This window comes from Scomber japonicus, chromosome 6 (genome assembly GCF_027409825.1).
Source record: "Scomber japonicus isolate fScoJap1 chromosome 6, fScoJap1.pri, whole genome shotgun sequence".
Taxonomy (NCBI): Eukaryota; Metazoa; Chordata; class Actinopteri; order Scombriformes; family Scombridae; genus Scomber; species Scomber japonicus.
Window position 1 is genome coordinate 8574968 of NC_070583.1, and position 15542 is coordinate 8590509.

The 15542-nt window shown below is 39.9% G+C and overlaps 1 protein-coding gene across 1 annotated transcript; it reads right to left on the reverse strand.

The window, feature by feature from the left end:
* Positions 1-699: 699 nt before the first annotated feature.
* On the reverse strand, positions 700-5772 carry LOC128360764 (heat shock protein beta-7-like). The gene is made up of 3 exons (XM_053321261.1): positions 5529-5772; positions 2521-2651; positions 700-891 (listed from the first exon to the last, which is right to left on the reverse strand). Exons 1-3 carry the CDS (start codon positions 5770-5772, stop codon positions 700-702), a joined length of 567 nt encoding a protein of 188 aa, XP_053177236.1.
* Between the last annotated feature and the right edge of the window lie 9770 nt (positions 5773-15542).

Genomic DNA, 15542 nt, shown 5'->3' on the forward strand with positions numbered 1-15542 from the left:
GCATTCAAGTGCGGGATGTCTAGCTTCCCCTGCCAACATAAGTTAGAGTTAACCCTAAGCCTAACCATAACCACTACTTGCCTAACCCTAACCCTAACCCTTAGAGTTAACCCTAACCCTAATCCCAACGTCTCCAGGAAAAGACTCTAAAAGTCTATGTAAATACCCAAAAAGTGACAGAAGACTGTGTGTGCAAGTGTTGTGGGTCTTTTAAAAACGTTTGAGGATCCATAAGCCATTTGATCAGTGATGGAAAGAAAACAATACTCATAAAATGTAAATGTAATTCAATTTTATTTAAAATGTTATCAAAAAGATGAGTGTCTATTTCTATGAAGCAATCAAATTTACAACATAAAATGATTCTTAAAACTCAGTCTAGATAAACTGTACTGTGAGAATAAAAAATAAAAACTTCATATAGCATCAAATATTAATTAATAATTTAACATGCATTAGTTGCAGTATCAAAACAATTGAAACAATAGTCTAGTGTCCATATGAACACTGAAATAGATGTGGTTGCTCTAATGACTATTGTTGTTTTAAGACAGACTTGAAAAATTGTGAACTTGTCCTTTAACAATCTGCCTGTTAGATTTTGATATTTTTTCTTTGGATACATTGCAAGACTTAATATAATAAACATCCTAAATAACAGAAGCATAAATACAGTGAGAGGTGATCTGAGGCCAGAGGTCAAAGGTGAGCTTCGCTGCGATAGGTGGAGACACCCAAGGGCTCCACCCCACCCGACATGGAGATCCGGCGGACGCTCACAATCAGGATGCCATCAGAGTTTAGGGTCCCACACACTGAAAGGGGGTCCATATCCTCCGGGAACAGGGACTTATGGGTGAATGTGGCACTGACGCTTCCATCGTCCATAACCTGGAGGACAGAGATAGAGAGTTAAAGATGGAGCTGCAGAAGGATGGATAGATCTGTGGTAGGAGGAGTAAACTGACAGAAAAAAAGATGATGAAAAATAATGTCATTGAGCATTAGGGGTCAGGAGGAGAAAGTGTGAAGAGCAACAGGGTCTGAGGGCGAGAAAAGAGGGTGAGAACCAGTGATAAGGAGAGGCAGAGGGGTCAACACTGCTCAGCTGGTGGAGAGAGAGAAAAACGGAAAGGGAGGAGAGAGAGAAGGAAATGAACACTGACTGGTCCTCTCTAAAGATGTTCTTTTTTACTGTTACAGGCCTTTAAGACTTTTACTTGTAACATAGTATTGATATTGTGGTAATACTTTTTCCACCATGTGACATTAGTGTCGACATGACGAGTTCAACCAATGATAGAATGTCCTCAGATTGTTTAATTCGAATGATTTTTTGAGGCCAGAAGAGATATGAATATAAGCTCTGTCTCCTAGAAATGACATTCATCTATAACTTTATATATATCTGACTGTCAGTTCACTTGACCTGCATCCTTGGCTGCCCACTGCTCCTAATACTTGGGATGGGTTAATGCAGAGAATGAATTTCACTGAACAACTGTATGTATGACAAATAAATCTCTAAATAGCAACAGCAAACACGTTTTTTCCGAAAACATAAAGCTGGCTAAATCACATTGTCTCTCAACATAATGAGAAAATGTTAGTTAATGTATTTGTAAAGGTTAACAAAATGTAGAACATTAACATATGAGTGAACACAATGTGACACAATGTATATGCTTGTTTTTTCCCCACCAATATATCTGATCTTTCAGTACAATATTACAGAAAAAATCTACAATGACTTGAAGCATAAAATGTTTAATAATATTTAAGTGAAATCACAATCTTTCACTAACTTTAACCAAAATGTCCTGCATCTCACTAAAGCAGCATAGTTGGGAATGCAATTTAGTTGTATATGAATGTAATCTTTTGTACACATGGTTGAAAAATATGAAGTATTCTTGTTTTAACAATAATTTTCCATCACGGATTCCTAGAGCCGAATATGAATCACTTGTTTTTACAACCAACAGAGAGCTGCAAACCAAATGTGGAAGGCTGGAATCAGACTGTGTCTCACAGACTTGATAAGCAACCAAAGTTTTCAGAATTGTTGTCAGTTATTTTCTGTGAATCTACTTCATGATTCATCTACACATTATTTTAGCACAAGTGTTATCAGTATTAAGTGCAGTAATAGTATAATATTAATGGCTTAAAGTGGATTATGTCACTTTAAAGATGTTTAGTGCTGTGACATGATTCAGATCAATGTGTCAAATACCAGACATGCGCAAGTTCACTCTCACCTCTGATTCATCTCCACAGGTGTGTGTGTGTGTGTGTGTGTGTGTGTGTGTGTGTGTGTGTGTGTGTGTGTGTGTGTGTGTGTGTGTGTGTGTGTGTGTGTGTGTGTGTGTGTGTGTGTGTGTGTGTGTGTGCGTGGGAAAAAACACTTGAAGCATGTTAACATATGCACAGTAAGCTGTCTCTCACATCTTTCTAAGTATAGAAACACACATTGGTTAATTTATACTCACGCCTATGCATACACACACATACACACACCTTCTCAGCATGAACAACAACATGGTGGTTGTATGCCATCACCACCACGTCATGCGGTTCAAAGTGGCTGACGTCAGCTGACATGTAGTAGCTGTCTCCCAGACATCGCACCCCGCCTGTAACCACACCACCTACTGGAGCTGCAGGGGAACTACACATTACAGGAAGCAGGAGGTCTGCTGGGAGGACACCTGGAGGTTTGCAAGAACAAGCAGCAAAAGAATACTGTGATCATTCCTCTTGACATACTGACTACAACCTGCCAAATTAGTCAAATCAGTTACTCTTTCGACTGCCTCATTCTATCTTTTCATGATCTTTTCCTGCCATTGGAGCTAAACAGGAAAACACTGTCGAGACACAAAGAGTGGAAGCCTCATAATATTCTCAAAACATGTTTTAACACATTTTTGCACAAAACAAGAACAGTGGTTTTGGATTTCATGAATGATTACAGTAAGCAAAACCTGTCTCAACATTCATGTGAGCACCTAGTTTTTTTTAAGACAGACTTGAACATTATGAATCTGTCCTTTAATAATAATCTAGAGAAGACTTTTACATAGAAATGTATGAATGAAGACTATGAGACATTTGAATTACAGCATACCTGCATATGAATACATAATACATATATGAATACAAAAATAAGTTAACACTGTACATATATTCAACTTTTTCTTAAACAAAATATTTTTCTAGAATAATCACATCAATATTGTGTAAATAATAGAAATGAATCAACATATTGTTAAATATCTGAACTTTAAAACTGAACTTATCATAAAATATTATATGCCTATTTCATCACTCTCATTTTCATCCTCCCTGAGCTCCTCACTAACTGCTGCTAGCTGGAGCCAACACAGAGACACTGTCTGTCTTTTTTCTGTCCACCAGGTAGAATCAAAACACTGCCAAGCTAACCAGCCAGCTGCTGACCAAGGCCGTAGCCAGGACTTTTCAAATACAGAGGTCAAAAAGAAGTACACAACTAATATGTAATACTGTATGATTTAATCCATGATGTATTTAAACTGCTTTCTTGCTGTGCATTTCTCAGTCATGGTTACTCTTTTGGTGCAGTGTTTTCTTATCACTTCCAGTTTTGCAACTTAAATCAACTCCTATTTCAGTATTCTACAACTTCCATGGTTGTATGTTTAAAAAATTATAACTGCAATATATTATTTTCTTTGTTTGTTCTTAAAATGTGAAATGGAGCATGGCCTGGCAGGAAAGGGAGAAAAAGGCTAATCCAATGAATGAACAGTTTGCAAAATATTTGTAAATTTGTAACGACTCTGCTGACAGAAGCACAACACAGCTGGAGCTATTTGGTAAGGAAACCAGTTAAATTGGAAACCAGTTGGGACATAACAACGGGACCAGTGAAAAAATTCCCGGTGGATTTCAAGACCTCACTCCGCCTCTGGATAAATGTGTGGATGATTCATAAAATCACAACAACTGATTAGTCTACATCTAAGTAAGGCTATAGACTTACTACAGCAGCTACATGTAAGTAAGGCTATAGCCTTACTACAGCCCCTACATCTAAGTAAGGCTATAGCCTTACATTGATGAGATCAATGTGTGGATGACTCATAAAATCACAACAAACAATTAGTCTACATCTAAGTAAGGCTATAGCCTTACCTTGATGAGATCAATGTGTGGATGACTCATAAAATCACAACAACTGATTAGTCTACATCCAAGTAAGGCTATAGCCTTACTTAGATTATATCAACATGTGTGTGACTCATAAAATCACAACAACTGATTAGTCTACATCCAAGAAAGGATCTACTGTTATCACATTTGTTTCAAACACTGCCTAGTTATGTATGAGTTATCATGAGCCTTCAGTATTAAGTAGTGCAGGAGTATTGGTCAAGTAACAATTTGAGTTTTATTGGTTGTAGTTAATTCAATCTGCTAGTATCATCAAGTAATAAACATTGTTAATGTGATGGTTAGAGCAGCAGCAGCATTTCAGCACTTCATATTACATTCTCAGAAGCTGGTATCTTTTATATTTGTAGATTTTTTTTAAACCTTGCTATTAGCTCTTTATGTGGCCCAGTAGACAAAGTCCAGGGCCAAAGCATATACGTTTTTATGGCTCTGGCTCATTACTCCTACTGAATTCTACTGAAGCAGGTCTTTTTCTTCTCTGTGGAGTTATTATTTTAATCAACCCACCACTGTAATGTCAAATATTAACGCGTTGTTCAAGCTGGTGGAGGAAATGAATGAAGATATTTCAACACGGCTAAAAAAAACTATGTAAAATGTCCATGAGCAAAGCACTGAAGCCTCAACTGCTCAAGGAAAGCTACTCATGTGAGGCATGCTGAGGCTAAGATGAATTTTCTTATGCAATATTTTCACATTCTGATAACATAAATAATAAATCATATTTTTTTATCAGTCTGCATTGGATTTGGGGAGGTTTACACTCCAGTGACCTGAGCCAACATTACTCAAGATAGCATTACAGTTGTCAAACACATCTTCATCCTAAAAGCCTTTCCTCTTCTAATGTTTAAAATGGAAACATAGTGTTTGAAAATGCAAACAAGCAGATTTCCTAATAGTAGGAGAATGAGTTTTATTCTGACATACAAGAACAATGCTGTTCTTTCTTTTCTACGCCTTCATCAGCTGGTGAGGATTCTGCAAACCTCAGAATCTTTTAGCACAAAGTCATGTAGCCATCATGTGACAGCCCTGGTACATGGTTTGTGTTTTAAAACAAGTCAGTTGGAAACAATAATTCTCATTCCAGCCAATCATGGAGCTGCAAGTAATGTAATTAGCTAGGTAGCTGATAAAATATGCATAAGCTGCAAAAAATGAGACACTGCTTTAGTCTACATCAGTCTGGTCCAAATATGTACAAGGACTTTGAGAGGAAAAGCTGCTATCCTTATCATTGTAAACTGCACGTGTACCATGCAACAACAGAAACAGAAAGTAATGTGAATGGTTTGTTTTCTTACCAGTGTGTCCATAGGAGGATATGCTGTGCCTGCTGAAGGGAGCCAGACAGTTGGGCCCCCCAGGGCCCTCTTCTCCGAACAGACTGGAAGTACCTGTCGATTCAAGAAAGGGCTCAAAAAGTGGGTCCAGAGAATCCGACGACCCACCCAGTGATCCCTCAGACCTATAGGAGCTGGAGGTGCTGTAACGGGACGACGAGCGGTAAGATGAGGAGGATCTGCGGCTGGATGTCAGTGATGCCATAGCGGAGGACATACAGCAGTACTTCACACCTATACACACTTCTTAAAATATGATTTCTGCTAAGCCTCCTCAGTAAGAATGCTAAAAAATATAGGCAGAAAAGTAGGTTACCCACAGCTATTACCCCTTCACTCACTGTCCAGGAGTCTTTGTTGAGGGTTTTTATAAAGCCTTGGTGCATTGTGGGTCAGTGGAGCACAGTGGGCTCTATAATGTTCTTCCTTTATCCATAAATGGCAGTTTGTCTGGCCACTTGGGCCAAGAATGTAACGGACAAACTGATAAGGATTGAAGACCCCCTTTTATTCAGCCCATACACAAACACTCACACAGCAGAGATACGGTTGAAGGAGGCCTCTAGGAGATGCTTCTGGCATGTGGTCAGAAATAGCATAGTGCTGTAATGGTCAGGTTGTCCGTTAGACTGACCCTGCAAACTATGTGAGCTCTTTATCAATAATGCAAGAGAAAACTGGCCATTTTAATTCTGCTTACCTGCTAATGGAATAACGGATACACTTTAAAGTTTGCATCTGACATAGAGAGTGCTTACTGAGAGAACAGATTCAAGGCCAAAATCACAAGATGTGCAAAATGGTTTTCAGTCTGACAAAAGCCAAAGAAAATGCAGCCCCGGTCGACCTTTACAATCCCTCTTTAAAAGCTTTAATTGTAGTGACATTTGCCTATTGACAACACAGTTGTCCTCCAAGCACTGCCGTGTATCAACGATGACATTCAAGACTGTCAAATAAATACTTTTATGTGTGTGTATGTGCGTGTGCGAGTGTGTTTATTTCCAGGATATGAAAAATGACATTCAGCAGGGTGTCATTTTGCCCTTCAAGGTAATGTAGCCACAGTCATATTCATGTGTGAGCTATAAAGCTGAAACAATCCAGTTAATACAGGCAGCATACATCAACATGACAGTCCCAATTTGTGCTCTTAGATGAAACACTTGTATCTGTCCTTGTGTAAAATATTATGCATTAATAAATCTTCTACATCATATTTTAAAAAGGCTTTCCAAAACATTGTGAGGGAAAAACTTAACCATATGACCTGAAAAAAGTGCAGGATAATAGAGAACAGACAAAAAGTTAAAATGTAGAGACTCAGCTGTCTCCTTCAGCCTCTCACAGTCAGCAGTAGAGATGTTCATCTATTCAGCTCTCCTGCCTGAGGTCCAGTGTCTCTTTTGGGAATAGATTTAATCTCGGGGGCAACACATCGTGGTCTCCATACACATACATCCAAACACAACAACCCTCCTGACCTTTGACAGATGATGCATCTTCAGTAGGCGCATTGAGGCAGAATTCAGAAAAGAGGGTACAAGGCAAGAGCAGATGAGCAAAAGAGACACTTAGCAAAGTAAAAGAACACCATTAAGCATTTCTGAGTCCCAATTATTATTGTCAAATGAACCATGATCCTCCAAAATAATGTGTAAACATCACTGTCAAGACAAGCAGTCCTTGTCTTATGCTAATGTTTTGTTTTATGCTGTGTCAGGGTGTTGGCAGAGATCACAGGAACTTTTCTTGACTTGTGCATAAATCTTCCAAATGTCACCTCTGACACAATGTCAAGTGCAGTTTAAGCTGTCAATCATCATACTAACCGTGTGGCACTTACTTCAGATTGAAATATCTCAACTACTTTTGGATGGATTGCAATGAAATTCTGTACATTCATCCATGTTCAGGTCTCGTCTGTCCTTTTCAGTTTACGTTATTTTCTGATTTATTTTGTGGTACTGACCTTTTTGTCTTGTTTCAGGTCACTTCACGCCCTAATGTGTTGCACCTGTGTCTCATTGTCTCTCGTCTCTTTGCATAAAACCCTGTGTCTTCCCATTCTCCTTTGCCAAATCATCTTGTCTATTTGTAATGAGCATTCTTCTTGAGTTTCCTATTCTTTTAACTAGTGTTTTTGGATTTTTGCCTCTGCCTAGCCCCTGTGATACCTTTGCTCTGCTGACTGGCTTCCTGTGTTTTTTGACCATTGCTATATCAAAGCATTTTCAAATCTCTCCTTATGTCACTGAGTCAGTTGGCAAAGATTCTGATAGATACTTTCGTTTATGACCAAATTCCTGCACACATACTGACATTCCCATCAGCTTCAGCTGCACTTTGTGTTTTGTGCTAATTAGTATGTGTTGAAGCTGAACTAATGGTGAACATGGTAAGTTTACCAACTAGGCATTATCTTGTTAACATTGTCAGTGTGAGCAGACAACAGACAATCCATCTTTCTGACTTGACTCTGTGTCACATATGGTTAGCATTGTAGCAACATCATTCATATAGCCTTAAATTAGCTACATTTGGCATGTTACATATTTCAGGCAGTTTGTCACAATTTAATCCAGATAACAGTAAAAAACTGTATGGCTCCTTTTAGTTTTATCAACATTTTCCAGCAGCTCTATTATATCTGTAGTTCTTTTTACCGAGTGGGATATATATCGTTGCTGTCAGAAATTCTTTCGACTGACATGAAAGTTTGGCCTAGCTCAGTTGCATGTTAGCATGCTGATGTTAGCACTGAGCTTAAAGCACCGTTGTGTCTAAATTCTGCCTCCTAAATGTGCTAACCTGGCTTTCAACTTGCTTTAGCAATGTTATCATTTAAAGTCATGTCTCAAAAGGAATTATTTATTTATATGAAATTGAGACATACACACCCTGTAAAGAATATAGCTCAAATGTCCTGTATTGATGTTGTGCATTCAGTCAATCAAAGGTTCAGAAATAAAATATATCATATACATTCACTGAACAGAGATTGTGAAAACAAAATGCATATTTCTTTCTTTGTTTTCGCAGACACGACGTGAACGTTAACGCAGTCCTATAGAAAAGAATAGGGCAGAAGAAACATAGCCATCTCACAATTTTTGAGCCCAAATTGTGAGATGACTACGTTTTGCACTGTGGACCAACGTAGCTGTGATACGCTCTGATGTGAGACTGGGTTGTCCATTCACAGACTGTGTGGCAGCCACTCAGACCAGGCCACAAAATCTGATTTTCACTCTAACAAAGATCTGATCTTTTCATGGGTCTCTGAGCCGGGAAGATCACACGAGGTTACAGCACTGTTTCCACAGCCATGACAAGATGAGATTTGTCACACTAAGAAAAGCTTTTTTTATGTGTTCTTTTTTTCAATTCAGTCCTGCTGCCAACACTTTTTCTGTCCAAAAAAGAACAGATGTATAAACTGTATGTTGTATTTATAGTATGTCTGAACTGACTTTGTCCAACTTTTTATGGTGACATAATGCAACATAAACAGATAACTCATATTTGTTTGTTTGAAGTAAGAATCAAGCCTTCTGTCTGTTTACCAGTTTAATGTATTGATACATCTTACTATGATAAATGCTGTCTCTGACTCAGTCTCTGTTGCTCTTTCATCTCAGACGAAGCCTGGAGCTTTGTCTGCCAGGTAACTCAGGTGATCAAAAGAAAGAGAAAGAGAAAATAAACACAAGAGAGACTGAGTGAGAGTGAGAAGGTAAATGAGATCCCTCTTCCTGGAAATAAGGTGTAATTCAGAGGTCAGGATGACAACATGAGATTTAGAGAGAAGGCCTTTTAGAAGACTTTAATCTTCTGATGATTGCTGGTTTGCAGAGGAATAGGCAACCTAGACGACTTGCCTCACCTTTTCATATGGCCTGTACACTCATTGCAAGTCACAGTGCAGGCCATGAAAGTTTCACTAAACTAGCAAGGAAGTACTGTGGAGAACAACAGTATTCCACTTCCTGGTAACCCTTGACACCAGGATCACGTTGCAGGTGCATTAGTCTGATTGACTTTCTACAACTAGAGGTCTGATGGTCCTCTCATGCTTCTCTCTGTGTTGTTTTTAGAATACTGTTGGTGTTTACCTTTGATGAACATCTACTCTAGGCTAAAACAGTCCAGTAACTTACACGTGCATGATCCAAAATATTCTGTTTCATAGGAACTGTCCTCATCAGAAAAATGATTGTGTAATCAAACCTTTAATGACCTACATTTTTCTGACAAGTGATAGGAGCATGTGAGTTCCACACTGGAAATCACAATTCGCAGCCTGTCTACTACAATCAACGTTGGTTTCTTTCAACCATGACTATGATCTTTTTCTGGCCGTATAGGAACAGCACAATGTTTTGGGAGATGGGCCACACTCAAATCTGTGATGCACTTAGCTTAGCATAAACACTGGAAGCAGATAGTGGCTCTGTCCAAAATTCAAAACTACAACCACATTGGTGCATCTTCTTCAGTATTGATCTTTTTAACTCTCGGCTAGAAAGCAAATATTCGCAAAACCTAACCCTAACCCCCTACTCCTAATCCTAATCCTCAGACTGTTTCTTAATCATGAGTTTTAGTAGCCTAAATTAAATTAGACTTTATTTGTTGAGGTGTCAGGTCATAAAATAGTATTGTATTATTGCCTGTGTATTGTATTGTGTATTGAGTCATTTTTGCTACAGCTGATTTACTGGTAGGATTTGTTTTAATTAATTTATTAAGACTTGTTGAAAATATCTTGAAACAGATTTTGACAAAATCTAGACTAGGTTTAGGAATGGACCTGGATAGACTAAGATAGACCTAGATAGAATAACCTCATGTGACAGATGGTTTGTTATTCAAGAACCATCTGAGAAGTTGTCCTTGGAAATTATTTGGATAAAGGCAGGCAAATACATGTCAGGTGATTGGATGAACCATCTGTCTATCACCATTTGACCTTGTGAGGCAGCTGGATTTGTGACACTGATTGGTCCAAACCACTGACAGTTACTTTAAAGCCTCATAAAATGGATTCTTGTGTGATCTTGTGATTTCATAATCTAAGAATCCAGCTGCCTCGCAAGGTAATAGACAGAAACCCAACATACTGCATCTTGAGTTGTAAAAAGTGCTCAAGCAAAGCAGCAAATAGTCTTTCAGGTATAGTCACTTTATTTGAAATCACACCTGCAGCATTCAACTCCACTTTGACATAAGTAGTTTAGTTTAGTGACAGCTTAGTTTCGTTTTCTAATACTCCTATTCATTCTGTTGAGTTTCAAATATACATGTAGACCTTATGTCCTTCACATTTTTACACTCCACCAAACAATGTCTGTGTGTGCTACCCAAGCATGTAAAACCCTGACTAACACACACCAGCCTTGGTTCTGAAATCCATCGTGCTCTGCTCTGATATTTCCATTCCATCCTCTCGCTCTGCCAACTAGCCAAATGGATTATCGAGCTCCCTGTGGGCCTATGATGTCATGGAAAAGTGAAATACTTACAGCTTTAGGATCACTAAGACCACTGCAACGGTGCAGTTTCTTACTTATTGCAGTCCTTTGCCCTGGTAATAACTTAATAATGATGATGTCATCATGTCATGGAGCTAATTGCAGCAGATTTTATGGTGTATGTACCCCAGTGGCTATAAGGACTACATCCACTGGTAAATGGTGTTAGAAGAGGTGAGCTAATGTAATATTTCATAACACTATATGGAAAGCAGTGAGATTAATGGAGGTCTCCGCTCTTCTCCTCCCATCTATCTCTTACTCCACCCTTTCTTTAAGGAATGTTACATATGACATATTTTTAAAAAAAATCACACCAGATTTGTAATTTTTTTTGCAAAGAACAATAACAACATTTTATTAATTGGAAATAATATCAGATGCAGCAAACAAAGATTCCGTTGTTCAAATCCAAGGTGGCAATAGTCAAATAATTACATTCAGCCAAAAGAGGACGAATTAAAAAGGAACAAAAAAAAAGAGGAGTAAAAGAACAAGACAGGATTGAGATTTTAGAGGGAGGAGATGGTTGAGTGTGTGTTGGACTGATGCAGATGAGACAGTACATTCATTTTGGGTCATCTATTTCCTTGTACCTTGTTAGTTCATAGTGTCTTTGTCTCTGTTGGGTGAGTTGTATGGCTTTGCTTTCTACCAACCACCTGTAAGTCTCTTTTAATTTTGTGTGTGTGTATGTGTGTGCGTGCATATGTGTGTGTGTGTGCCAAGTGTCACTGAGGATTGTGGGACGTTTTAATTAAGACCAGCCGCGGCAGTGGAGGCTAATGTGGGTTAAACACAGACCATCTCTCTCTGTGTTATTCAGTTTTCACACTCTCAGTCTCAGTTGTGTTCACAGGTTTTTGGCCTAATATCCACCGCTGGGGGCCCGGTGGTGTGGTGAGGGTGGCTCCCAGGGCCCTTCAGCTTTTCTCTAAAATGGTAAGTAGGGTATAGGGTGACAGGGCCGCCACCATGCCCTCCTGCCTTGACACTGTCCAACAGATGTTTTGATGTCTTTTTATAGAGCTGGGTTCTCCCGCCACTATCACACACACTGGAAAAGACAAACACACACACAGAGAGAATCCGGAGCACTTCTCTCTGATAAGTAGGCTATCCAATGTCAGTGCTTGCCTGGAGCAACAAACTAAAACACACTGCCCAGAGACACATACACACACACACACGTACTCACATACACGTACACACACACAAGGGAACGTTTCACTTTAAAGACATCTGGCTGACTCAAGGACAGCAGGGTGTGTTCTTCAGTTATTGGGCTACGAAATATTAATCACTCCTGAACAGAGCTGAGCAAGAAGCACTTTCTTTCGTTGGCCATCAACTTCTACAAACCGCTAGGAGTTTTCTGGGACAGCTAACCTCAAAAGATGTCATTTAGACGGGGTGAGATATAGAGAAAGGGAAGGGAGGGTGCAGATGGAGTGAAGGGGAAAAAGACAGGAGGGTGAATGAAAAAAAAAGACAGAGAAGGAGAGAGATAAGCATCTCCTGTTCGTCAGGCGGTTTTATAATCGCGGGCTAATTGCCTGTCGGCAAAGGTAGCACTCAGATGTCCTCTTAGTTACGTAATGAGCCCCCTGTGGGGAAAGATGGAAGGAGGGAAAGAGAGAGATGGTACGGAGGCAAAGAGGAAAGGACAGAGACAAAGAGGGGGAGGGAGGGAAGAGAGGAGAGGAGAGGAGAGGGTGAGGTGGCAGGAAATGACTGGACAGAGACAGAAGGATGGAGAGAGGGGACATTCATCAGGCTGTCTGTGTGTGTGTCAGCTAGAATTCTTCAGTCTCTATTCTTATGAGGACAAAATGTTCTCACAAGGACAGATGAGGAAATCGAACCAAGTGTCACTTCTACAAAAGGATTTGTCCTTTAGGGTCTTGGATGGGGGTTAAGGGTAAATGTGGTAATTGTCCTCAGAGGTATACCCATGTGCATGTGTGTGTGTGTGTGTGTGTGAGAGAGAGAGAAAGAACCAGACAGCTGGGTGAATGAAAAACACATCACACCAAGGTGCTCGTCCTCTGTCTTTCTCTCTCTGTCACATACACACACACACACACACATGCGTATACACTGCCAGGGAAGAGGATGGGGACACTCAGAGAGACAGGCCGAGCAAAAGCACGGTGGACAGAGCGTGTGGATAAATAGAAAGGGTGAAGGGGTGGAAGGGGGGGGGGGGGTGTTGATGAACAAAGGCGCGCTCGCGTCACCGTGCCCGGACAAAAGCACAACCTCGCCTGGCCAGCACCGCACCGGCTTTTAATGTCAACTGAAAAGGACAATGACGCACATCGGTCCAATCCACACGTGAGAAGCAACAGGATATATACTGAACTCTAGATGGGGATTTTTTTTTGTAGCGCTTTTGCCTTTGCACGTTTGAAAAAAAAGAGGCGAGTTTAATGCTGATTCGTGAAGCTTATGGCCTGAGTGACAGCACGGAGGATATGTGGCGGTGTGGCGATGATGACGGTGCAACTTGGGAGGTCAAAGGTGACGAATGAAAGGCACAGCTTCAATGGTTCCCCCTGAGTTGTCGCTGTCTTTTCCAACTCTCCTGACTAACACTCCTCATTTTCATGTTGTTTTTCATCCGATTTAGCAATGTCATCCCTTTTTTTTTTTTTAGCTCCAAAATCGTTTTTTTTTTCTTTTTCCTTTTTTTAAATTTCCAGCACCATTAAAAGTTAAACCTCCAACAAGAGCTCAGCTACACCAGACACTGTTTTAAAGGGAATCGCTGCATTTGGAGGGGTTTTGGAATGGATATACAAGTGCAAGCTTGAGGAGCTCGCTGACATCTTAACAATACATCCACACACACACACACACACACATACACACACACTATCACACGTTCACACACATTGAGGCTTTTCCAAACAGTCTAAACAACAACAACAAAATAGAGATGTGGGGACTGAATCTGTGCTTTAATTATTTGTAGAAAATAACTACGCACACAAGGCTTTCTCTCTCTCTCTCTCTCTCTCTCTCTCGCTCTCTCTTTCTCTCTCACGTACACACGCACTCAAAATCCCAAAATGCACACACGCACTAGCACACCGAGATGAGGGATGAGAGACAAGTGTGGTTATGCGTGCTGGCGGGATGCACTGATGTTCTGGTCTGATGGGATTTTCCTGAGTTGTATGAATGACAGTCCCTCTGGGAGAACCTTAACAGGGTTCCTCATATCACCATGGAGATGGGAGTTTCTGCATGTGTCACATAAACACGCCCTTTTGCAAACATCATAGAAAAGAAGGGAAAGTACAGAATAAAAAGGCAAAGCTTTTCAGGAGTCAGTATGAGAGGATAGGAACATTTTGACATTTCTGGGAAAAAAAGAAAGAAAAAAAACAACAACTCTTTGTGAGGATCATGACGAATGGCAATAACAGACCGTATCACAGTATCCTCTTTTGAAATAAAAAATAAAATAAAAACTTTTTTTTTGTTCACATTTGTATCGTTAATTTTTGTTTTTTTTCCCAGTAGACTATATCACACAGTGATAACGAAGAAAAGGAGAAATCTACACCCACGTTAGCTTCGTGCAAAAAACCACATACACTGGCACGCCGCATAGGCAAAGAGATCAAAGCAAGACAACGCATACAAAAATATAGAAAATCTCCAATGCAACTCATCTCTTCACAGACAAAAAAACTTTTTTCGGTCTGTCAGCCCGCGCCACTTCCTGCCGAACATCTACCGCCAAAGGGTCACTTCAGGAACATTCTGTTTGTTTGTCGTTGTTGATGCTGCTGCTGCTGTGTTATTTTTTTATTTTAAGACAACCAAAGTTCATGTGTCTTCCACTCAGGAATCCACAGAACTCCCCAAAAATATCCAGTAGCTATAGTTGATCATTATGGTAGATGTCCATCATAATGATGTTTGGAATAATGTGAACAACAACATGTTTGAGTGATAGAAAACTAGTACAATAAAAGCATATCATTTCTGTCATATCGTCTGTGACAAATCTTTTTTCTTTTTTTTTCTTTCTTTTTTTTTAAACTTTGTTATTTTAAAATACATACTATGTCCTGTCACTTTGAAGACATTCCAGCATTTGCTCATAATTGGTAGTGACAGGGGTTAAATAGTTTGGCATACTCAGCAAGCCATGCCCAAAAAGGATGCTATTTTGTCTCTTGCAAAGGATGGGGGAAAGGGAAGGAGGGATGGGGGGAGGTATGGTGAGGGCAGGTTCCAGGATGCAGTGCAACCTGCCCCCCCAAAAATTGGAGACGCAGGGGAGATGGGCAGAGGGGGGGTTATACAGAACAGCTGAGATTACAAACCGTGCTCAAGAGCGGGTCAGCCCCATCCATTTCAGCACTTGCAAAACACATGCAAAGGTAAGTCAGAGGTGTTGGACTCAGTCACTCTGTCTGCCTGA